Here is a 26,545-nt window from a genome sequence, read left to right on the forward strand (position 1 = left end):
AGTCACTCTCAAATACAATCCTTATATGATTATACATTAGACTGATACAAGAAAGCAAACATTACAATGAATTTCCACCCTCCCCCCATAATCTTTCTATCTTCTGGGGATTGAAAAGAGTCTTGTAGTCTTGTACTGGTCCATCTAAGGGTCCTTTCCTTCATGTCTCTGGGTGGCATAGACTTGGGTGGTCAGTCAGGCTTGGGAAGTTCTGCTCCGTTCTGGTTGCTGTGATAACTTTCAGGACTGGAGGACTGGACCCAAGCCCAATTCCTTGGCTCCAATGAATTTGATGTCTCCTCTGGGGGCAGCCTCTGTTTCCACATGTTGCAGGGCTGAAAGACATAAGAACAAGGCCCCCTCCCCACTTTGCTGGTAATTCTATCAGGAAAGGCATTGTAAAGGGATTAGAGATCGGTGGGGTAGATAGCTTGCAGGCAGGGTTTGAGGAAAACAACAACAACACAACAGTTAAACTAAGCAGTGAATATGTAGTCCTATTTTTTTCTTCTTCCATGTTAGGTAACAGAAATAAGAAGTTACTGGCAATTTTATTACATTATCTAAAAGAAGCGTTGCAAGAAACCTGACCCCGTTAACATAAGGGAATATAGATACATTTAAACAGCAATCTATTTCTCAATATTTGGGTGACGTGGATGCTCAGTTATTCGTACTATGTTTCTCCAACAATACCGCCTCCACCAATAGGAAGGCCCAGCATGATTTCTAGGCATGAGGTGAAACTAAGCCCCACCCCCAAAATTTAGGCCTATTTAACCCATGCGTTTCCCCATTTCTCACATCGTTTGTTAAAACTACACGAGGTGAAGAGAAATGGGGGGGAGGGGAATTTGCCTTTAGGAGCACCTTGCAGGTAGCCTAGGCTAGAATACCCCAATCTGCTACTGATAGAACATCAGCCGATAGAAGCTCCCCGAAGGCAGGTTCACCAGCCACTTCTATCAGCTGGTAGAAGTGGCCTCAGGGCGAACGCCCACACACACTCCCCTCGCCACGAAGCCGTTCCTATCGGACGATGAAAGCTCCTCAAAGGCAGAGTCACCAGCTATTTGTATTGGCCAATGGAAGCTCCCCAAAGGCAAAGTCACCAGCCGCTTCTATCAGCCGATAGAAGCTCCCCGAAGGCAGGTTCACCAGCCACTTCTATCAGCTGTTAGAAGCGGCCTCAGGGCGAGCGCCCACGCGCATTCCCCTCACCACGAAGCCGTTTCTATAGGCCGATGGAAGCTCCCCAAAGGCAGAGTCACCAGCTGCTTCTATCGGCCGGTAGAAGTGGCTTTGTGGCGAGGGGAGTGCGTGGAGCGCTCGCCCTGAGGCCACTTTTACCGGCCAATAGAAGCAGCTGGTGACTCTGCCTTTGGGGAGTTTCCATTGGCCGATAGAAATGGCTTCATGGCGAGGGGAGTGCAGGTGGGGTGCTCCTGTCACGAGCACTCTGCGGGCAGCAACACCTCACCCTGAAGCGGCTGGTGACTCTGCCTTTGGGGAGCTTCCATCGGCCGATAGAAATGGCTTCATGGCGAGGGGAGTGCAGGTGGGGTGCTCCTGTCACGAGCACTCCGCGGGCAGCAACACCTCACCCTGAAGCGGCTGGTGACTCTGCCTTTTGGGAGCTTCCATCGGCCAATAGAAACAGCTTCACGCTGAGGGGAGCATGTGTGGGCACTTGCCATGAGGGTGCTTCTCCTGGCAGACAGATTTCCTCCCCCCACACCCCCACCTAGAGCGCCCCATGCGCACTCACCTCTCCATGATGCTGCTTCTACCCGCCGAAAGAAGTGGCTGGTGACTCTGCCTTCGGGGAGCTTCCATCGGCCGATAGAAGCAGCCTTGTGGAGAGGTGAGGGCACATGGGGCGCTCTAGGTTGGGGTGCATGTGGGGGAGGAAATTAACTCACCCTCGAAAAGATGTCCTAGCCGTTTTTTCGGGGCTCAAAAAAAAAAAAAAGACCCGGCCTTATTTTATGAGAAACACAGCAGTAATGAGCTTTTCCAGACTTACCATGTAATTAAGTTATTCAAAGCTTTCTTACATGTTTTGAGTTTTTTTCAGTGCCATTGCCCAGTGTGCAACTATATACCATAGCTATTTAAAAAGCTACGCTAAAACTTATGCGGAATGGAGGAATCTAGTGGGAAAAAGTGAAATCTTTGCTATTGCAAACTTCAGGCTGATTGTTGCTCAAAACAAAGTAGACAAATATTTATCATCACTGTGCTGTTCAGCCAGTTATAGTTAATGGGAATTGGCATAGTTAGTTAGAAAATGAGAGCTGTCCCCTTAAGGGAATGCATCATGGTAAATATAGTTAAGGTATCCTGGGAAAAGTAGTCCTTGTCATGTGGCCACATCTGTAATCCTGATTGGTCACTGAATTGACCCTTGGTTGGTTCGGAGAGGTTTCTTCTCTCTTGCCTCTCTTGCCTGAATCCCCACGCTAGCATCTCTATTCCTGCTTCTACGATATGGGATGAAAGGGATAAGAGATAACCATCTTTTTACCCAGAAAGACAGATATGCAAAGAATTGGACATTGAGAAGAATCTCATCGTAACTGTGTGTTATCTTGAGGATGCCTGATGAACCAATAAAAAGACTCTGTATGGATGCTTTGTGGAGTTATCTATCTGCCTTTATACATTCAGTCAGCAATTATAGAGGACAGAATAATCACCTTGTCTCTAATAAATAATATTGCTTTTTGAGAAATTCCTATCTCTTTGACCCTGTCCATACACCTGCCTGATTGTTCTTCCTCCTCCTTGCCATCAACATTTTTTTTTCTGCTCCATATGCTGTAACAGATGATGTTTTAAACCTGGCACTTCTATCTGTGATTTTTTTTTGAAGACATTTGCTGTCTATTTTTTCTAGCGAATATGATCCTTTAGAAGGTAGAATAATATTACCTTCATCACATTCCTCGTTATCCTTGGCCTTCCTATATTGGTCAAGCTCATTCTCTATACCAACAGATTTACTGTGTGTCCTTTTTCAATTCCAAACACTTCCACTCAACCCACCCACTCCAACTTCTGTCTCAGCTTTCAGGCATCTCTCCTTGGTGATAACCAAACAAATCAAGTCAACATTTTAACTGTGATTAATTTATGTGGAATACAAATTTGCTTGTTCCTGAGATAAAGCATGCTTAATGCTCTTACATCAGAAATGGGTAACAAAAGTTATGCAAATATATGGTTCTTGTATTCACTATCATATGGCCATGTTTTATTTATGAGCACTTAGTGTCAGTTCTCTGGGGGTTATGATCAGGGTGGGATTCAAATTTCTTAACAACTGGTTCTGTGGGTGTGGCCTAATTTGTGGGTGTGGCTTGGTGGTCATGTGACTGGGTGGTCATGGCTTGTATGTAAATATTATAAATATTTATGTAAGTATTGTTTTTTTATATATATATATACAGAATGAGCAACTTTTACCCCAAAACAGGCAAAGCAGGCAGGCAGATTGAGTTGCTCACAGAATCACAGATTCACTTATCTGCAATTGGCTACCTGAGTCTGCACTGAAAAGCTTCAGTCCTAAGGAAGGTTCGGCTCTGCTTTTAGATTAGCTAGAAAGCAAGAAATCCAAGGATTTCCTGCTTTCTAGGTAATCTAAACTCCCGGCAGAGCAGAACAGCTGATGGTCAGGGGGGGAAAAAAAGGAAAAATAGCAACTTACCAAACCAGGCAAGTTGGATGGCTCGCATGCCAGGTAAAGAGTGAATGGGCGGAGCCAGCCAATGGAGCCATTTGCCGGTTCTCTGAACTATGGACAATCATAACATGTGTGTGCAGCGTTGGCAAGAAATTATCAGCTGTGCCGCTGATGTGTGTTTGAAAATCCTCGTTTCCTACTTTTTCAACCTCAGCTGTGCCGCGCAAAGCAGCGGAGGAGGGAAAAGCAGGGAATAAAGGACAGCCTAAAGCCCAGGCAGGCAGGTGGGCCTGGTTCAGTGTCAGTTGCTCTTCGCAGCTACAGATTCTATAAAACCGGGCCGAACTGGGAGTATTCCACCCCTGGTTATATGTTATGGAGAAAGTTATTACTTTTGAAAGGAAGAGATAAAGAGTATATTCACCCTGTGGAATCACATGGGTGGTTTTATCAGAGAAGAGGTAATAACAGCAGGGGCCAAGAAATTTCAATATTTTGTTTTCTTCCTTCCTCCCAATGTTTTTTTTTTCCTGAGCTTATAGGCCAGTGGTGGCTAAACCTTTTGGACTCCTGTGCCCAAAATTGTGTGCATAGCATGCCAGCACCCAGAATGCAATGTGCACCCCCCCCATGCCCCTGTGTATGCACACGTGCACACACACACCCTGACCGGCACTGCACCTCACAGCTGATTTTTAGGCTGGTTCATCCATTCTGGTATTACAGGAAGCGATGAAATGGGCCTATCATTCAGCCTGAAAAGCCTCTGGGAGGCCAAAAAAGGCTTCAAACCAACTGGAAAAAAAAAATCAGCTCTGAGGCGCGCGCACATGTGCAGGTGAGGTAAATTTGCCCTAGGTTCGCCATCATGGTTATTAGGCTGTTTCAAATATGGGCATTCTGGGCATTAAGCATGAGTTACGAATGCCCATTGGTATTCTGCCACATTCTCTAACTTTACAACATGCTGTGTAGGGCTTGGTATCCAGTGAGAAGGTGAAGAAACTCCCTACGTCACAAGAGAAGCAAGGGCGGAGAATGAGGTGGCAGCGGGCTGAAGGAGTCTCTCTCTCTCTGCCTGAACATGGTTCTGACCAAGTGAAATGTTAAAAGAAGCCCAAAGCCTCTAGTCCTCTTCAGGTCCAGGGGTTTTCTAAGTCTTTCTCAGACGCCGGGTCCTGCTGGAGAGGCGGCCTAAGAGAAGAAGCGTTCCAGCAGCCCCTTTTTCCTCACAGCCGGCCATTCCTCTGCAAACTTCTGGAGCACGTTTTCAACGGAGGGGGGGGGGCGGGGAGGGGGCCTCCGGGCACCGTCCAGCACTGCAGCAAACCTGTTCGGGTTTCAAGCGGGGAAGCTGCCTTAGGAGGCCGAAAGGCAAAAGCCCACCAGCCGCCGCCGCCCCCGCATCCAGCGTGGGTTGCAGGTGAAGCGGCGGCGGTTGCTGCTAATCCCGGGCCTCTTAACAGAAAGAGAGCGGGGAGGAGGAGGAGGAGGAGGAAGAACGGCGGGCGACACCACCACCACCCCCGCCCGGCTCCCCTTCCCTATCCAACCGCTCTTCCCGGAGAAGAAGCCGCGCGCGGCTCGTCTCAAACCGAAACCGCCGCCGCGCTTTTTAGGGGGCAACGCAGGCTGGGATCTTATCGGAGACAACAGCCACGCAAGGGCGATGGGGGTAGGGTGGGGGGGGCAGTGCTAAGCCGCCGGCCTTATTCGCACAGCCCAGGAAATGCAGGCGGTGGGGTGGGGGAGAAGACCCGGAGAACGAAGATCTCTCTCCCCCCGCCTCACACGCACATAAACACACGTGCAAACGCGCGCGCGCCAAGCAGCGGCGGGCAGCAAGCCTCGCAAGCCCACGGATGGGTGTCGGGCGGAAGGGAGAGCGTCGTCGGGATCCTCCGCGCTAGGACCCAGCGAAACAAAGGCGGCGCCTCCGGGTCGCCCCGGTTTTTTTATTTATTTATTTTGCCCTGCGGAGCTCCGACTGCAGCAGCAGCAGCAGCAGCGCCATCGCCGGGGCGGCAAGCAGGCACCAAGCGGCGGGCGGGTCTCTCTCTCTCTCTCTCTTTTTTCCCCGCTTCCCCCTCCTTCTCTTCTGCGGTTTCCTGGAACCGCAGACCGGGAGAACGGAGCGCGTGCCTACCCACCCGAGGGCGCTTGCCTGCCCGTCCTCGGCTCGCTGGAGTGCGCCTAATGCCGGCGCCCCTCCTCCTCCTCCTCCTCCTCTTCTCTCCCGCCCCGCAAGACTAAGCCCCTCACGCGGACGGACGGCTGCTGCTGCCGCCGCGGCTTGCCTGCGCCTGCCTACCTCACGCTCGGGTTTCCCCCTCCTCTTCCCGCGCGCGGCCGGGGCTTTTCGTAGGATTGCTGTGCTGTGCGGGGCGGCTCGGTGCCGGTGCTGCAGTCGTCTTGCCGCCGCCGCCGCCGCCCCCCCTCCGCCTCCAATCTCTCTCTCTCTCTCCCGGCAAACCTCCCAAGTTTCCCCGTTCTCGAGCTTCCTTTTCTCTCCCGGCAAGATTTCTTCAGCCTCACCAAGTCCTCCTCCTCCTCTTCCTCATTGCCATCACCGCCACCACCATCATCCTCTCCACTCACCCCCCCGCCTTCTTTTGGAAGCTCCTTTGAGCGCCTCCGGGTACTCCCAAGGTAGGCTCCTCACCCCCCGCCCCCCAACCCGTTCCCCTCTTGTCTCCACCCATGGAAAAAACTCCAGAGTGAGTGGCTTTGTGTGTTGGATCTGCGCAAAAACGCGGGTGGCGGGGGTGGGAAAGATGCTAGCCGGTCTCGACGTGGACGTGTTTGTGCAAAAAAAGAGGATTCCTTGAACCTTCCCTCACCTCTCGGATAACAGGAGCCTCCTGTTTTGAGTAGATCCTTTTTTTAAAAAAAAAAAAAAGATTATGCAAGTTTGTGCTGCGCTGTGGCTGTGACTGTTGTTATTTATGAAGTGCACATCCCGTCTTCGTGAACGTGACAGGTATTGTCTTCAAACAGCTGTCAAACATGGTTAACATGTGGAAGATATGAACTGCATTGGATTACGGGGATGTCTGTAATACCCCCCCCCCTTCCTCCTCTTCCTTACCACCTCCACTTCCTCCTCTTCTATCTCCCTTATATATTTTGGAAAAATATATAAAACTTAAGAGTTAAATGTATAAATGTATAAATACCAGTGGTGAAGCGCTGAATTCATTTACTGGATAGGGAAAAGTCTGGAATCTTATTATGTTACAGAGAAAGGTGGAGAGAAAACAATATTATTTGCATCTGTGTATGTGTCACTTGTAATTATGCACTGCATGTTGGAGCAAGGCATTATCTCAGTGGAGGATGGCAATATAATAAGTTGCTCACCGGGAGAAAAAGTGCTTCTGAGACCCCAAGATTTAAAGTCCTTCTTGAAGTGATGGTAGTTGAATTGAACTGAAAGCATCAATAAGTAGATATAAGCTAAGTATATCCTGTCCTTTTCAGCCTTTAGGTTTTTGCAAAACAGCTGCTTCCAAGAGGAAGAAAATACCCTACATGATGCAGTGGCTTCTCATTTTCTTGATATGCTTTTCTGCAAGGTGAGAGGAAATTTGGATTTTGTATCAGCAATATCAAGGAATATATTGTTTTCTGGGGGTTGGTTTTTGTAAATGGCATATATACATATATATATACACTACAGAATACAGAAGCCTGATGATGGCAGATGAGATTCTGCCGAAACGTTGCTACAACTTTAAAAGCACAACTACAATGACGTGGGAAAATACCCGAACAAAGCTGAATGCCATACATGTAAGTACCCGCGAAAACTTAAGAAAACATATATATATACACATATATAGACATATACACATACATATATACACATACACACACACACACACGCACACACACATTCCTAACATGAGCTTTCTAATTGAACAAGTCAAGTAAAGGAAGAAGTTATGGGGTGGTAAAATACTAGTAAACTTATAGTAGATCAGTCCTTCTAAATGTCAAATGACATTTGTCATGTTTATCCTAAAATAAAACTAATAAAATTAGTTTAGGAGTTGTTTTTCCGTTTTCTGTATTCTTTTATGTTTTGCAATGATTTTGGGAGTCATTGTGCTATCTCTTCATTATCCCAAGTCTGTCCACACCGAGAATAAGATTTTTCTAAAGTTCAGAAACAAGACAAAATAGGGAAAGTAGTGAGATTATGTATACGGACCAGTATTTTGGTCAAGATAATAGAGTGGACTTGTTTAATCTTGTAAACCTCTAGGTGGAGATAGCATACAATCCCATAATCCCATAAAATATAACAATGATATGAATTACTAATCAACTTTTCTGACTGCTGAATAAACGGCAGTTCTAAAATAACAGAATAATTAGAGTACAACTTAAAGATGTTCATTAAATTGTCACCTGACCTCATTATTCAGTGCATCCAGTTAGTAGTGATTTGTCACTACAGTTTTGCTTGTAGATTCAAATCTAGATTGCACTATCATCCTAGCTAATGTATTTGGATATTTGTTTTCCTCAAATCTTTGAACTTCAAAGTTTATTGTAAAAAATAGATTTGGGGCTAAATAATTGGCTACATATTTTTGTAGCCAGAATGAAGAAGTGCTTTCAATTTTATGCACCTAGCAAAGATACTGCAGTATGAGTTTGGCCATAGAGGGCCTGATCTTTCTATCTTTACTCAAGTGAATAAGTCACATTGCTGTCAAGGAATCAGCATAAATAACAGAAAATGATTCCTGTTTGGCCATTTTTCTGAATTAGACTCAATGATACTCATTACGTTTTGGGTACTAATTTGTCTATGGAAGAGACCTTCATTGGATACTTCCACAAACGTATGTTTTTACACAATATGCATGCATTAACAATACTATTTAGAATACGTTTCAAGTAACCTGTGGCAAATAATTTTAGATGACTGCATAGAGATGGTAAAACAATATTAATGTTATTTTAATGTGATTCTGTTATTTGAAATTTGTATGTTCAGAGGTGCTTTAGCTTTTCAGTAGTAGTCTCAGCCAGGCAACAGATGCATATTGGATTTATTATTGCTTTTAGTAAAAGGAAAGGAGGGAGCTAAGTGATTTATTGTTGTTGTTATTTTATTTTCCATACATCTTTAAAGTCGTTCTGCATATAATGTTTCTTATTTTAGGAAATCAATATATGTCTTTCACTAAAAACTGATCGTTGTTTTCAATTACTTCTTGTTGTTGCTGCAAGAATTTTAATAGCAATAACGCCAATTCTCAGGTTTTTTTAAAAAAAGCTGAGTAGAACTCTTAACATTTGCTTTGTCATCCTGTATGTGCCCATTAATTATAAACATGGAGGACAATTCAACATATGGAATTCATCTATAGCTTGTGAACCATACAGTCCCTGAGTGAATACAGTAAATTTTTAGATGGTCCAACGTAAAAAAAACAAACATAGTCAACATCTTTGTACTGATTGTCCTTGAAGACATTCATTTGTACAGCACCAGTTGGGGAGTTCTGTATAATTCTTGTTTTCATAAATATCAGCATTGTACAATATTTTGGAGTGCTTTATGCATAGCTTTTCTTATGAGGAAAAATGATTCTGTTTCCAGCTCTACAAAGACCAGAAAATCATGTCCACCTCTTCTTTTAGGGGCTGTTACCAGCTACCTATATTTGTGTAATTGATAGCAGTAAAACAGAAGGCAATATCTAGCTAGCTTTGGTACATCTTGAAAAAGCTAAGCAGGGTTGGGCCTAGTTAATACTTGGGTAGTAGACTGTCAGAAACCCTAGGTATATAAGTTAGATTGAATTTTGAACAAATCCCAGAAGGAGGTAATGGCAAGCCAGCTTTGTGCTGTTGCCACGGAAGCTACATGGATGTGCCCATGTAAGTCACAAGAGTCAGCCTTGACTTTGAATAATTGTTACTTTTATTTTACATAAATATTGAAGCTATGCATGCCGGAAATGTTATTTGGAAAAAGGGCTTCAAACCTCACTCGAGCATGGTGGCACTTCTCTGCCATTTACTTTTTTAAATCAGCAAATCTTCTTTAAGGTTTCTTTGCAAGTCCTAAAAAAAATGCAGAAGTTTAAAAAAAAGACGGGCTGCTTTAAGGATAAACATGCTCTGCCAACTCAAGATATGAAGCCGTTCTTTTGAATTGTGTCTGAAACTTAGGCAATTCTAATAAATATATCCCTTTAAACAGATGTAGGCTGCACTTACGTTAACAAACAGTTTGCTGGTTGTGAGCGCGTGCGCACACTAGCTTCGCTCGCACGCGCTGCTTGGGGTTGAAACGCAGCTTCAAACATGCAGGTAATCTACTCAGGCAGCTCTGGTGAGTACAGCAGGAGTGGCGTGGAACTTAGCTGGGTATCATAGGTGAGGAGGGGAAGGAGCCAGAAAGTTAGTTATATATGGAAAGGATAGTGCAGGGGCAGGTGGGCGGGCCCAGCCAGTGATAAATGCTACTGGTTCGCCCGAACCGGTGCAAAAAGGTAGCAGCCCACCACTGCCTTTAAAAGTTGGTTTTGTTCTCAGTGTGTGGATGGTTTGAATGTGATGGGCTATTTCAAGTGAGTTTCTCCAGGATTGCCATGTAATTAACTTTTTAAAAAAGTCTTCTTTTTGCAATCTGTTTTGAAAAAACAGTGCCACCTGCTCAGTGCACATGCAGAGCTTTTAAAGAAGGGTCTGGTTAGCCTCCCTTTTGTTTCAATATATTTTTTTAAAGGAGGGGAAAAGTTTGCTAAGAATGGCAGTGATTCAGGTAATAGCTGTGATTGAGCCTCACTAGAATTATTTATTATTATTTATTTATTACAGCCACCCACTCCAAAAGACTCTGAATGATTTTCACATCAAAACATACAAGTCAAACAATTAAAAACATAACAGCCTATTCTAAACAAGCAACTATTATTAAAATCAATAAAAATACGACACAGATACTACAAGATGACAACATTTAATTGAGAGGACCTGAAGTATGCCCAAATATACCAAGAGGGCAAAAACAATTGGAGATACCCAGTCCAGCAAATAATTAGGCCCTTTGCCTGGTAAGATTTGGTAGGCAGTAATGAACCTTTAACATTGAAAGCCTCACCCCACCTCGACTTAATATAATTTATATTAATATAAATGTTCACATAAATGTTCCGTAGCTACTGTTGCTTAGGCAAACTTGAGCCCAGTGGAATGGAAGCGTGACTAGTTATACTGTCATATTTCATATGCTTGAAATATGCTTAGTTTCATTGGTTCTGGGTTATATACATAGAAAAGAAACCCCTTCCTGGATTATATCCACTTATATAAAGTAAAAATAAAGTCTCCCCGAAGTCATATTTGATTCCTGGTGATCTCATGGACATGCTGTGCAATTTTCTTAACAAAAATGTGGAAATGGTTATCACTGTTTTTCTCCTGGGATTGCGTTTTCAAAATTCTAATCTTGGCTACAAGTTGAAGATTTCCTGGTGGTCTTCCATTCAAGTATTGACCATACCTAATCCACCTTAGCTTTTTTAACATCATGCAAGGTTACTGGTTACAGAGACAGAGTGGAAAAGGATGCATAATTTGAGTATTTAATATTGAGTAGAATTTACTGCAGGAAACAGCAGGAAATCAGAAACAGGAAAGTAACTGCTGTTATATTAGTATTAGATATATATTAAAAGGTGATGTTAAATGAAAGGTCCCATATCTAAAAAGCTATTGATCATTACATATTCAAACCATAATGAATGTACATGGAGCATACTTAGTTTATTTTTTCCTCAATGTCTGTTAGATCAGCACTGGCTGACCCCAATGAAGATGAAGCCAAAAATAACATTACCATCTTCACAAGAATTCTAGACAGACTTCTGGATGGTTATGATAATCGTCTAAGACCTGGACTGGGAGGTAATGAATAATTTGATTCTGAAACAAACAAAAGATCCTGCAATGTTGCTAGAACTCCAGGGTTTAATATTTCTGTTTACTAATGTTCTGCTAGTAGTAAAATTTCATGTAGAAATTTTAAGTTGTGGGTGAAATGCTGAGCATAGGTTTAAGAAAACCTTTCATGTTTAAAATCACTTTTCAGTATTGATGGTATGAAGTTCTTGGATGAATAGTATTTTCTGTTTTATATTTTGGATTAATTTGGAACGTAATACTATATGTGATGCTAGTTAATTTGAGTATATATAAATTGCCCCAAGGGCCTGATGTGGTACTTTAATCCTATCATTTATTTAATTTATTTAATTTATTAGGTTTGTCAATTGCTCACAAGAAAATAGGTATAAGTAAAAACATAGTTATGAATACATGGATACATATAAGAAACATAAAAGAAACAATAGGACAGGGATGGTAGGCATGTTGGTGCGCTTATGCACGCCCCACTACAGACCTCTTAGGAAAGGGGTGAGGTCAATTGTAGAAAGTCTAAGGTTAAAGTTTTGGGGGTTTGGGGAAGAAACCACAGAGTCAGGTAGAATATTCCAGACATTGACCACTCTGTTGCTGAAGTCGTATTTCCTGCAATCAAGTTTGGTGAGGTTTACCTTGAGTTTGTATCTATTGTGTGCTCTTGTATTGTTATGGTTGAAGCTGAAGTATTCATTGACAGGTAGGACATTGCAATGTATGATTTTATATACTATACTTAGATCGGACCGAAGGCGGCGTAGTTCTAGGTTCTCTAGGTCTAGAATTTCAAGTCTGGTGGCATAAGGTATTCTGGAACGAGTAAAGGAATCGAGAACTCTTCTTGTGAAATATTTCTGGACTTTCTCAACTGTGTTAATATCAGATATGTAATGTGGGTTCTAGACTGATGAGCTGTATTCGAGTATTGGTCTAGCAAATGTTTTGTATGCTCCAGTTAGTAGTGTGATATTACCAGAGAAAAAGCTATGTAGGATTAGGTTAACAATGCTTAATGCCTTTTTGTCTATGTAGTTACAGTGGGCTCTAGCACTTAGGTCATTAGAGATGAGTATTCCAAGGTCCTTTACAGAGTTTGGATCATCAACAAGGTCTTGACTAGATTGTATATTGCTTTTTCAACATTGTCTTCTGTAAAATCGATATGTATTAGATCATTGTAGTTGTCTGTGGTTCGACTAGGAAATACTGGGCATGATCCATTACTGTTTACAAATACTGAGCCAAAGAATGTGTTAAAGAGGTTGGCTTTAATGGTGTTGTCATTGCAGTCCTTCCCATTAGGTCTTTTCAGGGGTGGGACGGACCTTGGGTGAGTCTTTTAGTTTGTTGTTTACAAAATTGTAGAAAGTGTGGGTGGAATTGGTGCGTAGAGGGTTTTCCTCTTGTTTAATGTGATAATTGGTGCTTTCAGTCTTTATCTGGTGGCATAAATTTCTGTATCGGCTTTTGAAGTTGGCAACGTGACCAGCTTTGTTTTTCCGCCAAAGTAATCTCTTTTTGGATTGAAGCTTCCTTATTGTTATGGGTAATATGTTTTTTCTGGTTTTTGGAGTTGTTATTGGTACATATTAGTTTGATGACTCTTTTGACTTCAAATAAAAATATGTTGTAATGGTCTTCAACAGTATTGCACCCAGTGAATAGAAATTGCCAATCAAGGATGAGAGATCGTTGTCGATAAGATCATAGTTGCCTTTTTTAAAGTTATAATTGGGGGTCACATCTTTGTGTTGATTTTTGTGTGGATGTTTGTTGAGACAAAAGTCAATCATTGTGGTCACTGTTGGAAAAAGGTTCTTTAATTTGTATTCCGTAAATTGAATTCAAACTATTGCAGAAGATGAGATCGAGGCAGTTGTTAAGTCTAGCATTGTTGGTTAGTAGTTGTTCCAGTCCTAGGTTAGCTACAGCATTGTAGAAGGTTGCATGCATGGGTTCAGTTTTACAGTCGTTTAGCATCCAGTTAATATAAGGTAGATTGAAGTCACCAAGAAAGATAAAAGCGTGTGGGCACGATGTTGCCCATGTTAGTAGTGAATTTAGCTTGTTGGATGTCATAATCAGGAGCTCTGTAATGTAGTAAGAATTGAAATGTGATATTTAAGGACAGTTCACAGACGATGGTCTCAGGAAGAGCAAACTCTTGGATAACTTGGATGTTTTTTAGATGTAAGGACTTTTTATAGAAGATAGCAACACCACCTCCTCTACGGATCCTACGGATATCAGGGAAAGAACTTTGACTATTAAGCAATCATTGAAGTATTGGAAGTATTAATGAAAATTAATAGCTTCTTTGTCTGTATAACTAGTGTTAGAAGCATGATGTAGCACAATTAATATAAATTACTTCTGCTAGAACTATTAAAGAAAGTCAGAATGACTCATGTAGCCTATTTAAATGCCTGTTTTTCATCCAGATCCCAGATCTCTCCTTTTCTGCAGTTGATTTGGGAGTGAACTAAACTTATCTATCTCTGATCTGCCTTTCACTAGGGGAGACTTTTATTGCCAACCTAGGCAGGGAAATTTTCTCTTTATATTGCTACAAAATGTAACAAAGATTTGAAACAGAATTGCACAGCAAGTTGCTGAATACAAGGCTGTGAAATCTGTGAGAAAATCTGTCAAAAAGAAAACAATTCCTGGCACACTGATCAAGAAGCAAAGCTTAGGGATAGAAAATTGGCTCTGTTTCGAACGGACTTTTTCTTCCCTTAGTCTCTTACAGAATCCCTTGAAATTTTTATGGACTTTTAGGATTTTATGAAATACAGTTTGAATATATCCTTATGTAGCCTAAATGGTAAAGAAATATGGTGATTTGATACACGTATACAAGTGGTCCTCAATCTACAACAGTAATTGGGACCAAAATCTCTGTTGCTAAGCAAGGTGGTTGTTAAGTGAGTCAGGCCCATTTTTTTGTCTCAGTTGTTAAATCATTGTAATTATGAAGCAAATTCGGCTTCCTCCAATGACTTTGCTTGTGGAAACTGTCTGGCAAGCTAATAAATGGTGATCATATGGCCCTAGAACCGTGATGGCGAACCTATGGCACACGTGCCACAGGTGGCACGTGGAGCCATTTGCGCCGGCATGCGAGCTGCAGGCAAACTTACCTCACTGCGCATGTGCGTGCCTCAAAGCTGATTTTTGGCTGGTTTGAGGCCTTTTTCGCCCTCCCAAAGGCTCGAGGAAGGCTTCTTCAGGCTTCAGCAAGCTTTGTAGGCCGAAAACTAGCCCTGTTTGGTCACTTCCTGTTTTTCCGGAAATACTTGAAGTGACGAAACGGGGCTAGTTTTCGACCTACAAAGCTTGCTGAAGCCTGAAGAAGCCTTCCTCAAGCCTTTGGGAGGGCGAAAAGGGCCTCAAACCAGCCAAAAATCAGCTTTGAAGTGCAGTGCAGGTAAGGGGGTGGTGGGGGTGGGTGGTTGGGGATTGCGCATGCATGCGTAGGGGGTGCTGGCATGCGAGTGTGAGCGTGCAAGTGCACGCACAATTTTTGGCACAGGAGCCCCAAAAGGTTAGCCACCACTGCCCTAAACCATGCTGGTTGCCAAGCTCTGAAATTTTGATCATGTGACTATAGGGATGGTGCGATGGTCATAAGTGAGAGGACTGGTCATAAGTTATTTTTTTTTCAGAGCTCTTGTAACTATGAACAGTTACTAAATGAATGTTGTAAACCAAGGAAAACCTTTACTCACAGATAAACCTTCTCAGTTGCTGAAATATACAGGCATGATACAGTACTTTTGTCAACGTTCTGACTGACAAACCCAACCAAAGCAAACATGGCCAAGGTGATCCAGTGTCCTAATGCAAAATTAGTTATTAAGTACACCATTTTAGCACAGATGAGGGCAAAACCAGATTTGGCTAATTCCCGCACAAATCCATATAATTAAAGTATAGTTCCCCCCCCCCCCTTAGATTAGGTCATACTGTCCAATTGAGTCTCATTGTATTGTTATGGGAAAAAGTCTTCGATTTGGCAAACACCTGCCAAAGTGTCCTTGATTTTCATGGCTGTCTTCTTGATGTCTGGAGTGTATATTCCATCTCTTCTTTCCCTTCCTATCTGGTTTGTTGACAAGCTGAGAAGCAATAATGGTTGCAGCAGCAAAAACACACTTCAAAACTGGACAACTTTTTTCAAAAACGTAGTTGTCAAATACATCAGAAATAGCAGCAGCAAAAAAGATTTACAGTAAATGAAATATGCAATATATATCTTTAATAGCTAGAACAGAAGAACACTAAAAAGGAAAAATTGCAATCATTTAGTGCTAAAGAGTCAGTAGGTTGGAGAATGTATGTTGTTGCATCAAAATTTTGCATTTGAGTCCTGGAAAAAGTCTAAACATTGACCTTGCTGTTCAGGTAACTGTGTATTGATTTAACAATGAAATAATAGACTGATACATCTCTTGCTCTTTTGATTATTTCTGGCATCACTGTATTAATAAATGATGATTCACAAATCTTTACTATAGTAAAAATAACATGCAAGAATGTCAGGAATTGTGTAGCCAGTGGTGTAGGTAGACTTTTGTTAACAAGTGTTCTTCGACTGGACTAAAGACAGAATATATAGAACCTTCTCTCTTCTTCTGGAGGCCTCCTTGACTAGTAGTTACTGATTTAAACTTTCTGTGTTCTTATCTTCTGTTGTCTCTATTTGTCTTCTGTGGAGTTCCTACACAGAACAGAATAACTCTTTGTTTGAGACGTGGCTATGCCAGCTTTTCCTGATCATATGGGAGATTTGCTGTAAAATTATTACATGAGCGATCATATATTTTTATATAGTTGTTCAATTCTTTGATGGTTATTTTTTGTCACTCATGTAGTGCTTAGATAATTGCTTTTTGCTGAGTTTATAATTTGAAGAATATGCGACCGTGTGGGTGAGAACAGTGCAAGAATTAGCTCCAGTCTGCATTTGGAGGCTCAGCGTTACATATTATAGACAGGGGTATCAAACTCAGTTTCATTAATTGCCGCATCAGGGTTGTGTTTCACCTTGGAGGTCTGAGGCTGGGGGTGGTATGTGGCTGGGGTGGCCATCGTCATGGTGGGCGTTTGACACAGACATTTATTTATATCCTGCATTTATTATTTTTACAAATAACTTAAGGCTGTAAAAACACCATCCTCTAATTTTACTCACAACAACAATCCTGTGAGGTGGGTTGGGCTAAGAGAGAGTAATTGGCCCAAAGTCACCCTATTGGCTTTCATGACTAAGGTGGAACTTGAACTTACACTGTCACTTGTTTTGTAGCCTGGTACCTTCATCGCTAAATTGCAACTGAAAAATCTTCATTGTAACATTTTGAAATACGGTGCTTTCTCATGTCTCCATGTGGTCTCCTTTCCCATTCTTCACCTCCCATCTTTACTGTCTGCTGCAAAGTCTCTGTGGATTTGTGGTACTTCACTACATTCTTCCTGTTCATAGCTAGAAAAAACCGATGATATTCTTTCTACCTATGGATGATTTAGAAGCTGGAGTGAAATCCTGCTATCTCGGGTAAATGGAAACTCAGCAAAGCAGTGCAAATGCATTTCTTTTAAAAAGTAAAGGGGGAAGTAGGGAGCTAAGAACAAAAAGTAACAATTTAAAAAATGTTTTACACAGACCTTGAATCAGTGGTATTGGTATTCTGAAGGCAAGAATTGTACCAACTGTACTGTTTCCACAGTCATTTAACAGATTAATGGAGTTGGAAGGGATCTTGTAGGTCATCTAGTCCAACCCCCCTGCCCAAGTGGGACACCCTACACCAGTGATGGCTAACCACTGTTGTTGCGTGCCGAAAGTGCATGCGTGTCTGCGCGCATGCGTGCCTGCACTCATAATGCAATGCATGCATGACCTCCACGCCCTCTGTGCATGCGTGCATGCCACCGCACCTCTGCACATGCATCTCCTGTGTGCGTCCCGACCCCCGCGCATGCGCATCAGATACTTGACAATCAGCTGGCTGGTGGGAGGTGCGTGGGCATGCACTGTAGACCTGATCTGGGGCGACGGCTTGCGTGCCAGCAGAGATGGCTCTGTGTGCCACTTCTGTTACGCATGCCCTGGGGTTGCCATCATGGCTCTACACCATTTCTGACAAATGGCAGTCCAATCTCTTTTTTTTTTCCCCAAAGTTTTTTAATTTTATTTTACATACATATCAATGTGTGAACAAAATAACACCTGGGTGTTTCCATTTTATATCCAATGACATATTAATAGTCATGTTAACTATTTTTCCTAATCTTATTTTATTCCAACCTTAATACATATCCTTATATTCCATTCAATCACTTATTCATTTATATTATTGTATTGTTCTATGCTAATCCTCATATCACTCAAATATACTTAATATCGCCCTCATTCAAATTTTGGTTTCCATTCTTTTTCTTACATCATCTTATTAAAAAATTATATACCATTATTTTCCCCCTCTCCAATTCCATCCTAATTCTAACTTTCAGTTATGCCATTACAGTTCCCAGGAATATTCCCTTATATATTTTCTTTTTTATTGTAACATTTCATTCATCTGATATATCCTTCCTTTTTACCACAGATAAAACATCATTAATCATATTTAATACTTTGGACAAGTCCTTGTAGCTCTACTAATAATAATCCTATTCATATTAAATCACCACTCTAACAATCAATCAAATTCCATTTCATATATTCCCTTATTCCCACCCACCCCTTATTTCCAGCACTATTCTAACTTTATATCTTTATTATATTGGGGAAAGAAGAAAAGATACAAACAAGTTTAACGAAGATGGAGTTTTTCTTTAACCATTGTCTCTCTCTCTCTCTTTTTGTTCTAAAATACTAAACATATACTTTTTAGCTCACCTCCTATATTCATTCGTCTCTCAAATCTTTATTCCTGTCTGCTTCCACTTTTAAGCCTTTTCCCCTTCTCCACCCTATTTCATTGTCTAATTTTCAAAATATCCTTTTATTTCTCTCTCAGGGGAGTCTTACAATTTTACTGTCATCTTTAACACATTTGATACCTTTAACAAATCTGTATAGCTCTTTTAATAATAATCCTATTCATATTAAATTCCATATTTCCATTATTTAATTAATTGATATTTCAATACATTATTTTTATATTAATCACTACTTTTAGCTGTCATTCAAATTCCATTCCATATATTTCTCCTCTCATTAATTTCAACCTTATCTACAATTTAATTATATCTTTATTATATTAAAAAAGAGAAGAAAAAGGAAAGCGAATTATTTTAAAAAAGAATAAAGTTTTTCTTTAACCATTATCTCTTATTCGTTTTAGCGAATTAAACTTTCTCTTCACAGCTCACCTCTCTCTTGTCCTTGTCTGCCTCCATATCATAACCTGTCGTTTTGAACTTTTCTCCCTTCTCCACCCCGTTCCATTGTCTAGCATTCAAAATGTCTACTCTTGCTTTTCTCTCTCTCACGGGAATCATTTTGCAATTTTATTTTCCCTTTCCATTCCATACTCTTCTTTCAGTTTGTTGCATCCATTTTATTATAATTATTATCTCTTTCTCATCATCATAGTCTATTTGTTGATTTTTTTCCCCTACGTTCTCTTCTGGTCCTCGAATTAATTCCTCTTCTTCTTCTTGTATGTCTCGCACGCTCCTTTCCATCTTTTCCTCTATGCTCTGCATTTTGTTAAGAACTCTGTCCCGGCTATCCTTAATATCCATAAGTATCGACATACGTTCTACCCAGCTCATCCTTTGTTCTTGTTGGTAAGTCATCTTCTTTAGTTTCTTTTAATGTTTTATTTTGTTTTTAAAGTCTGAAAGTCCAATAGTCCAAATACCCAAAGAGAAGTCAAATATTCACGCCAAAAACAGTTCTCACAAGGTTTAAAGTTCTTATATCTTATTTTCAATCCTTTTATCGAAACTTTAAAAGTCACTTCAATGTTGGTTTTACTTCCTGAAAATATCTTGTTCACTGGTGACGCAGTTAAATCCTGCAATTTTAGCCAGTTTCCAGTTTTAAAATATCAATTCAAATTAATAAAGAATCCAATTTTTAAAATATTTGTTTCCAATATTTTAGTATGCTTCCACAAAACAATATTTTTTCTTTTAGAAATTCCAATTTTCTATATTTTTCATATTCCAAAAATTGCCTTTTCTTCTCTTTTTTGCCCTTTCTGTTTTTAAAGCCTTTCTCTTAGTGCGTCAACCGCCGCTTTTAAGAGAGAGATCCTTTTTTCCTGGCAAAAACTTTTTAGGGTAAATTTTAAATAATTCTCACCCAGCTCTGTATATCATCCACTTTCTCCTCTCCTGCACAATTCTTCAGTGTTCATGGCTGTCGTGCTCCATGGTGGCCATTTTGACCAGCTTGTTCTCGCTGTCGTGGGAAAAAGGGAAACGCTCTGGGGTTCCACAGAGAAGTTGCGTTCTCCTCTGGGACCTCACAGAACACCCTCCACAGCATCACCATCCCTTCAAGGCAGTTTTCAGCTCCTTTCTGAGCCCACAAACAACTGAAGACTAGGGCAGGAATAGAGCTCTCCATTGTCAGCCACTGGGTTTGTCGCGATGTCAACCGGCAGTCCGGCAGTCCAATCTCTTCTTGAAAGTCTCAAGTGATGAAGCTCCCACAGCTTCTGAAGGCAAGTTGTTCCATTGGTTGATTGTTCTCACTGTCAGAAAATGTCTCCTTATTTCTAGGTTGAATCTCTCCTTGTTCAGTTTCCATCCATTATTCCTTATCTGGCCTGCAGGTGCTTTAAAAAATAGCTTGACCCCTTCCTCTCTGAGGTAGCCCCTCAAATATTGGAATACTGCTATCATGTCTCCCTTGGTCCTTCTCTTCACTAGACTAGCCAAGCCCAGTTCCTGTAACCTTTCTCCATATGTTTCAGTCTCCAGTCCCCTAATCATCTTGGTTGTTCTTCTCTGCACTTTTTCTAGAGTCTTAACATCTTTTTATAGTGTGGTGACCAAAATTGGGTGCAGTACTCTAGGTGTGGTCTTACTAAGGCTTTATAGAGTTGTATTAGTACCTTTCTTGATCTTGGTTGTATCTCTCTGTTAATGTAATTTAGGATTGCATTGGATTTTTTGGCTGCTGCTGCATACCGCTGGCTCATATTTAGGTGGTTGTCCCCTAAGACTCCCTCTCACAGTTACTGCTATTGAGTCTGGTTTCACCCAGTCCATATGGCAGGCATTCTCTTACCATTTTTTTTGCTTATTTTAGTTTTTATTTCCAGTCTTTTACAGTTACGTTTTTTAAAGGTGAGTCACAACACCCTTCAGAACGAATGAAATTTTAAAAAGAGCATTTTGTTGTGTCCACATGAATGTGCATTGATGCCTTTACCTTTGTATGTATTAATTTAACTTTGTATGTACAAATACAAATCAACACCTATCCAGGAAGACAACTGACAATCACTTTTTAGATGATACTGATTAATGTTGGCAACAAATTTAAATTCTTGCTTGGATAATAATATTTGCAGCAAATAAAGTCTTGTGAATTCCCCGTATTAGTCATCATCTCTGTCTGCTTCCCATCAACCTTCATAGTTTCCTTTTCTTCAAAATTCACTTTTTGTAGCCCCAGCAGCTCTTACAAACTTGCTCCTTACATGTGATTATTTTACATCCTGGTTACAAGATGCTTCTCTGGATTCTTATAACAAAAACAAGGTAATGGTATTTATGCAATTTGAACAGATAGTGTTTTTGGCTGGCAGAGTGCTACAGGAGGTCATGGAGGGCTGTGGGAGGGCACACGCCAGTCCTCTGATATTTCCAGCCGGTCCCACAGGCTGAATTTAAGCACCTCATGGGCCGGATGTGGCCTGAGGGCCTTAAGTTTGACACCTCTGCTTTAGATTGTCCAGCAAGACGTCAGCACGTAGTTCAACTTGAAACACGAAGATTGAATAAGAAATATCAGTGCTTCAGAAAATGAAACAACTAGGAAGTTAAAACAGAAAAAGTATCATGTTCCATTAAATCATGAGCAATTGAATTTGACTTGAAGAAGATTTTTCCTAGATTAAGGTGGAAGCTTCTGTTGGAGTATTCATAATCTTTGAATAAGATTTATCTGATGTTCCCTATTTCTTCTGGTTGATTTTTTTCAATATCCATTCAAATTGTGATCACATAGCCATAGGAATGATGCAATGGCTGCAACTACAAGGACCAGTTATATTTCCCCCTTTAATATTGTTGTAACTTTAAACAAATGCTGAATGAGTTGTTGTAATCCAAGGACTACATGTAACAGTGTCTTGTAAATCTGAATGTATTTCCCCCTCCTACAGTTTATCATGAGTGCGAACAAGGGAGTGGCTTGTCTGAGATGTTTTCTAAGTTATTTTCTTGAGCTGGGCTCAAGCCCTTATCTGACAATAGCCTTGGTAGCGGGTCTTCTTTCTGATCCTCACGGTCATTCCCAGTTCCCAAATCTGAAGAGGTCTAGGACAACTCTCCGTGGCCAGCTCAGACCAACTCTACACAGCCAACTTGCAGAAGGGACAACTCGCTGAGGCCAGCCAGAGGGAGAGTTGGGCATGTGGGCGAATGAGCGGATGGGCAGAGCGCATTGGGACAGAGGTGGCAGTGAGGTGGGGATTTCCCATTTCGCAGAATAACACTTTTGGTAGCTGCAGCAAAATGGTGGTCTGTCATAGTAAAGCCTCCCTAGAGCTGTTAAGCTCTTGGTTTGATACTTTAGATTATTTTTGGCATTTATTTATTAAAATCAGTTATATATTTTCTTGTATGAAATATTTCAGTTTTAGATGTAAACAAATTTCAGAATGGTTCAGGTTTTTAATGCTGCACGTTCAACACATTTAATTTAAAACCTGCATTAAAATTGATTAAGCCCCCAAACTGTACTACGTACTACATAATACATCCTAAATAGACCTTATTCAACTTCCATGACCCCATTTCTTCTGTTTCATTATTCATTCACTTCTCTTCAGAATATTTATTTATATTTATTTAATATGCCACTCATCTCACTATCCAAAATGACTCTTTATATTGGAAAGCTATTCTAACGACCAATAGTTTTTTTCTTCACCTGGAAGAGGGACAGCAGGAATAAGAGCAGGAGTAGCGTAAACGTTGCTTCTTGAAAATAGGGGCATTAAATTATGCTAATGATTCAATCAAAGGGTATTCTGGGATCTTAATCATATTGGCGGGCAATGAGACAACACAGAGATACATATTAATTTACTAAGTTAAAGTAACAGCATTTGTGCACCTCAGTGTATAGTCATGCAGGCTACATGGATGTTTCTTCAGACAATACGGGCTCCCTTGGCTAAGAAAAAAGAGGAGCACCACCGTCTAGAGTTGGACACAAGTGGACAGGGGAAACCTTTACTTTTTACCTTTTACCTTATTACTAAATGTACTTTCAGAAATCTAATGCTGGAGGTTTTGGTGGTTCATTTCTGAAAAAACAGTAATAACCAGTTAGAGAAAGAGGACTACATTTTTCAGATTTAAGGATGTTACGCATTCCTCAGAACCACCAAGAGGATCAAACTATAGACTTTTTATTATTTCAGCAGCTACAGTATAAATAACTTATGCTAGAAAGTACAAGAGCACTTAGATTTAGATATGAGTCAACAACAAAGTGTTTCAGAATCCTCTGTAGCGTCACATAATTAAAATGCTCTTTGCATAGATATGGGGGAAAGCAACTAGACTTCAATGCACAAACCTCAGTGCAAAATCATGTTTGTACGTCATTTTTTAGATTTTAATTTAAGTTTTAAAAAAGCTATTGCTTTGGATCCATTGGACATCTGGGTGGTAGGTTAAGCTCACTGTTAGATGTTCAGATAACAACATTAGGATAAGATTGTTCTCAGAGACTCATATTCTTGATGAAGCCTTTGTTCTTCTGAATCTGTGAGCTGGAAACCAACAGAGGAAAATAGCTATTGCATGTTCTTACAGTTGCAAAAAAGAAAGGCACTATAAGGGTTGAAGTATATGCTGTCTTGCACCAAATATACTTAGCCCAAAGAACCTGACTTTTTAATATATGCAAGCTGTATTTCAGTGTCAAAAGTTGTATGTGGAGAACCAATTTCAGCACATATTTATATGCTTAATTTCCATTATAAATAAAGCACACTGTCAGCTTTGAAATTCAGCTGCTACATTTTTTTTTTGAGAGTTAGAAGAGTTGAAAAGTTCAAGGTTATTCTGTGTGTCGTATTAAGAATTTCCAGTTGCAGTTAATTGGTTCTCGTGATTTATGAAGTGTAGAAGTGGGAGGAGAGAAGGTGAGTTCTGTGTAACGTGCCAAAAAACTTTCACTTGGGAAATTGCTTTTGACATGCTAGATTTGTTCCTGATAAATCAATTGGAGAGATAATCGGAGTGACTGATATCATGGATACTTTCTGGATGCTTGACACACATAACTATTGTTGAATGAATGGATCTAAATTGTAATAGTTTAATTCTACACATAAGATATGTAAGATATGCTTTTCTTTTCTGTGTTTGCGGATATTTTAAGAAAATTTTAACCATTTTTCGTAAAGAACAATACTTGGTGCTTTCTCACAAAACAACCATAGTATTTCTCCTTTCATATACTAAAAAAAATCATCTAAATTTAAAACACTTGTTATCATGGCATTAATATATACTGTATAAAATAAAAATTTTACATTTTTTTCCAACATTATTTTGTTCTGGGCTGAAGTTCTTTCTTGTCCAAGTAAACATAACAAGGGAATGAAAAAAGATTCCAGCCAAATATGATAATAACAAATCATACCTAAATAGGAGTACACAATAGTTACATGTAGTCCTCATTTAGCAACTTGTTTATTAAACAGTGAGTCACTAAATGAAATCACAGCTGTGCTTATTATTTTACTTCAGCTTTCCTTTATTTTGTAGACCTATGAAGGTTGTAAGTTTGAGAATTGGTTATAAAGTTACTTTTTCATCATTGTCTTAATTGTGAATGGACTCTAAATAAGGCAGTTCGTAAACAAGGGCTATCTGTATGCCTCACAAATCTTGGAATGATGTGGTATATTTAAAAACGAATTATTGACCCAAATCAGAGGAGAAATTATTGCATCACCTACGTATTTCTTCATATTCTTCTTTCTTGGGTTTATAATTATGTACACACTTTGCATTAAGAGAAGGATCTTGAATGGTGCAGGGCACACACAGGGCACCCTAAACTAGATCCTGGTTTTAGTCATGTTCTAGTCATTTTCTTTTTGTGTGTATGCCAGTGTTCCCCTGTGCAGAATGCCAAAGTTGTTGCTGTAGCAGACCTATCATTTATCTTTCAAAATGATATTTTCAAAATGATATTTTCTCTCTTCTTAAGGAAGATTATTTTTTCAAACTGATATATCTGTTGAATGACCCTCAATATGTTATAAAGGATTCCAGATCATGAAAATATTCTTTCTCTGTGTAAATAAAAGTGCTAGACAGCTCTGTTCATCTTCAAGAGAACTAAAATCCTGGCTGTAACAAGGAATTAGCTTGCATATTAATAGTGGCTGAGGTGTCCTTTTAAGCTTTATCATCATCTCAATAAAGAAGTCCCTTTTTATTCAGTTTGAAAACTATGGGAATGGCAGAGGAGAAACAAAGATTTGCCTAAAATAATGTATGTACTTTGTATATATATTATACATTATAAGATGTCAATATTCAGCACTTGTACATTTCAAAACCGAGCACTCGGAAGACGAACCCATAGAATGTATCTGATTACAAGTTCCATTCACAAAGAACAGAATAATCCTAACTCCTAGATCTGTTTGCTAATGAATAGTAAGATAGGGCAGGCAAACTCTTCTGTCAGAGCAAAAGAGATCTTAATGGAGGCTATATCTATCTTTCATACAATTCTATAACTACAAATCAACTGTACTGGTATCCTAGTCAGCCTTCAAAATACAATATTTTACAGAGAATTTTTAGAATTAAACAGGACCCTTCTATTCTCTTGAAAGGACATATTGACATGAATCAATCTAATCTTTGCTTTTTGCTTCTGTTCAAGATTGCTATGGTTAGCAATCATTTGTTAGTAATTCATTCTGTAGAAGAATTGTATCCTTTTCTATCTGGTTTCTCACTTCTGCAATTTGCTTCAGAGCTAGGCACATCCTTGGAGACACTTCTCAGGACCATTTTGCTTCATAGATAAGCTGCCTAGGACCACGAACACACAAGGACAAGGGATACTGTGTAAAATAACAAAGCATGGACAAAGAACGCTCCATGGATAAGGGGTGGGAGGGCATGGACAAGGCATTGCTCACATTGAATAATGAACCTTTGTCTCTGTTTGTATAAACTTTGTTTCTATCAGCGTAAAATGTATATAATACTCTGCGCCACTATTGCAGGGTGTGGCTATGCCTTACATGCATTTTGTCTGTATGTTTTGGATATAGCATTCACCCAGACTTTTTGCTTTGGTCAAAGAATAAAAAAGCTGTTATTTTTGCAAGTCTCACTCGAGTCTCACTCTCTTTGGCATCTCAGTGGCTCGGGAAAACTTCTGGGACCTTACACTGCCAAATGTCTATAACAGGGGTGTCTAACTTAAGGCCCATGGGCCAAATTAGGCCCACAGGGAGCTTAAATCTGGCCTGCAGGGCCGGCCTGGAAATATCAAAGGACTGATGTGCACCCTTTCGCAGCCCATTTTTGGCCTGCAGCACTCTGCTGGCTGAAAACGCTATCTGTTCAAATTGCAAAAATACTATTACCTTGATTTTGTTATAAGAATCTGGAGATCCTGCTTTTGGAAATGGCTGAAAAATGCCCCCAAAAATGGCCTTTAAAAGG

General features: G+C 40.4%; 1 protein-coding gene across 1 annotated transcript in view; it reads left to right on the forward strand.

Annotated features, from left to right (window-relative positions):
- The first annotated feature begins 7,174 nt into the window (after positions 1-7,174).
- GABRA2 (gamma-aminobutyric acid type A receptor subunit alpha2) overlaps positions 7,175-26,545 on the forward strand; it is a 96,415-nt gene continuing 77,044 nt past the window's right edge. The window contains exons 1-2 of the mRNA XM_026700073.2: positions 7,175-7,263; positions 11,505-11,620. Of these exons, the coding sequence (XP_026555858.2) occupies positions 7,220-7,263; positions 11,505-11,620 (160 nt within the window). The 5' untranslated portion in view covers positions 7,175-7,219. The remainder of the gene's footprint in view (positions 7,264-11,504; positions 11,621-26,545) is intronic.

Source organism: Pseudonaja textilis, chromosome 6 (assembly GCF_049901715.1).
Source record: "Pseudonaja textilis isolate UNSWEBS1 chromosome 6, rPseTex1.2, whole genome shotgun sequence".
In the NCBI taxonomy this organism is placed as follows: Eukaryota; Metazoa; Chordata; class Lepidosauria; order Squamata; family Elapidae; genus Pseudonaja; species Pseudonaja textilis.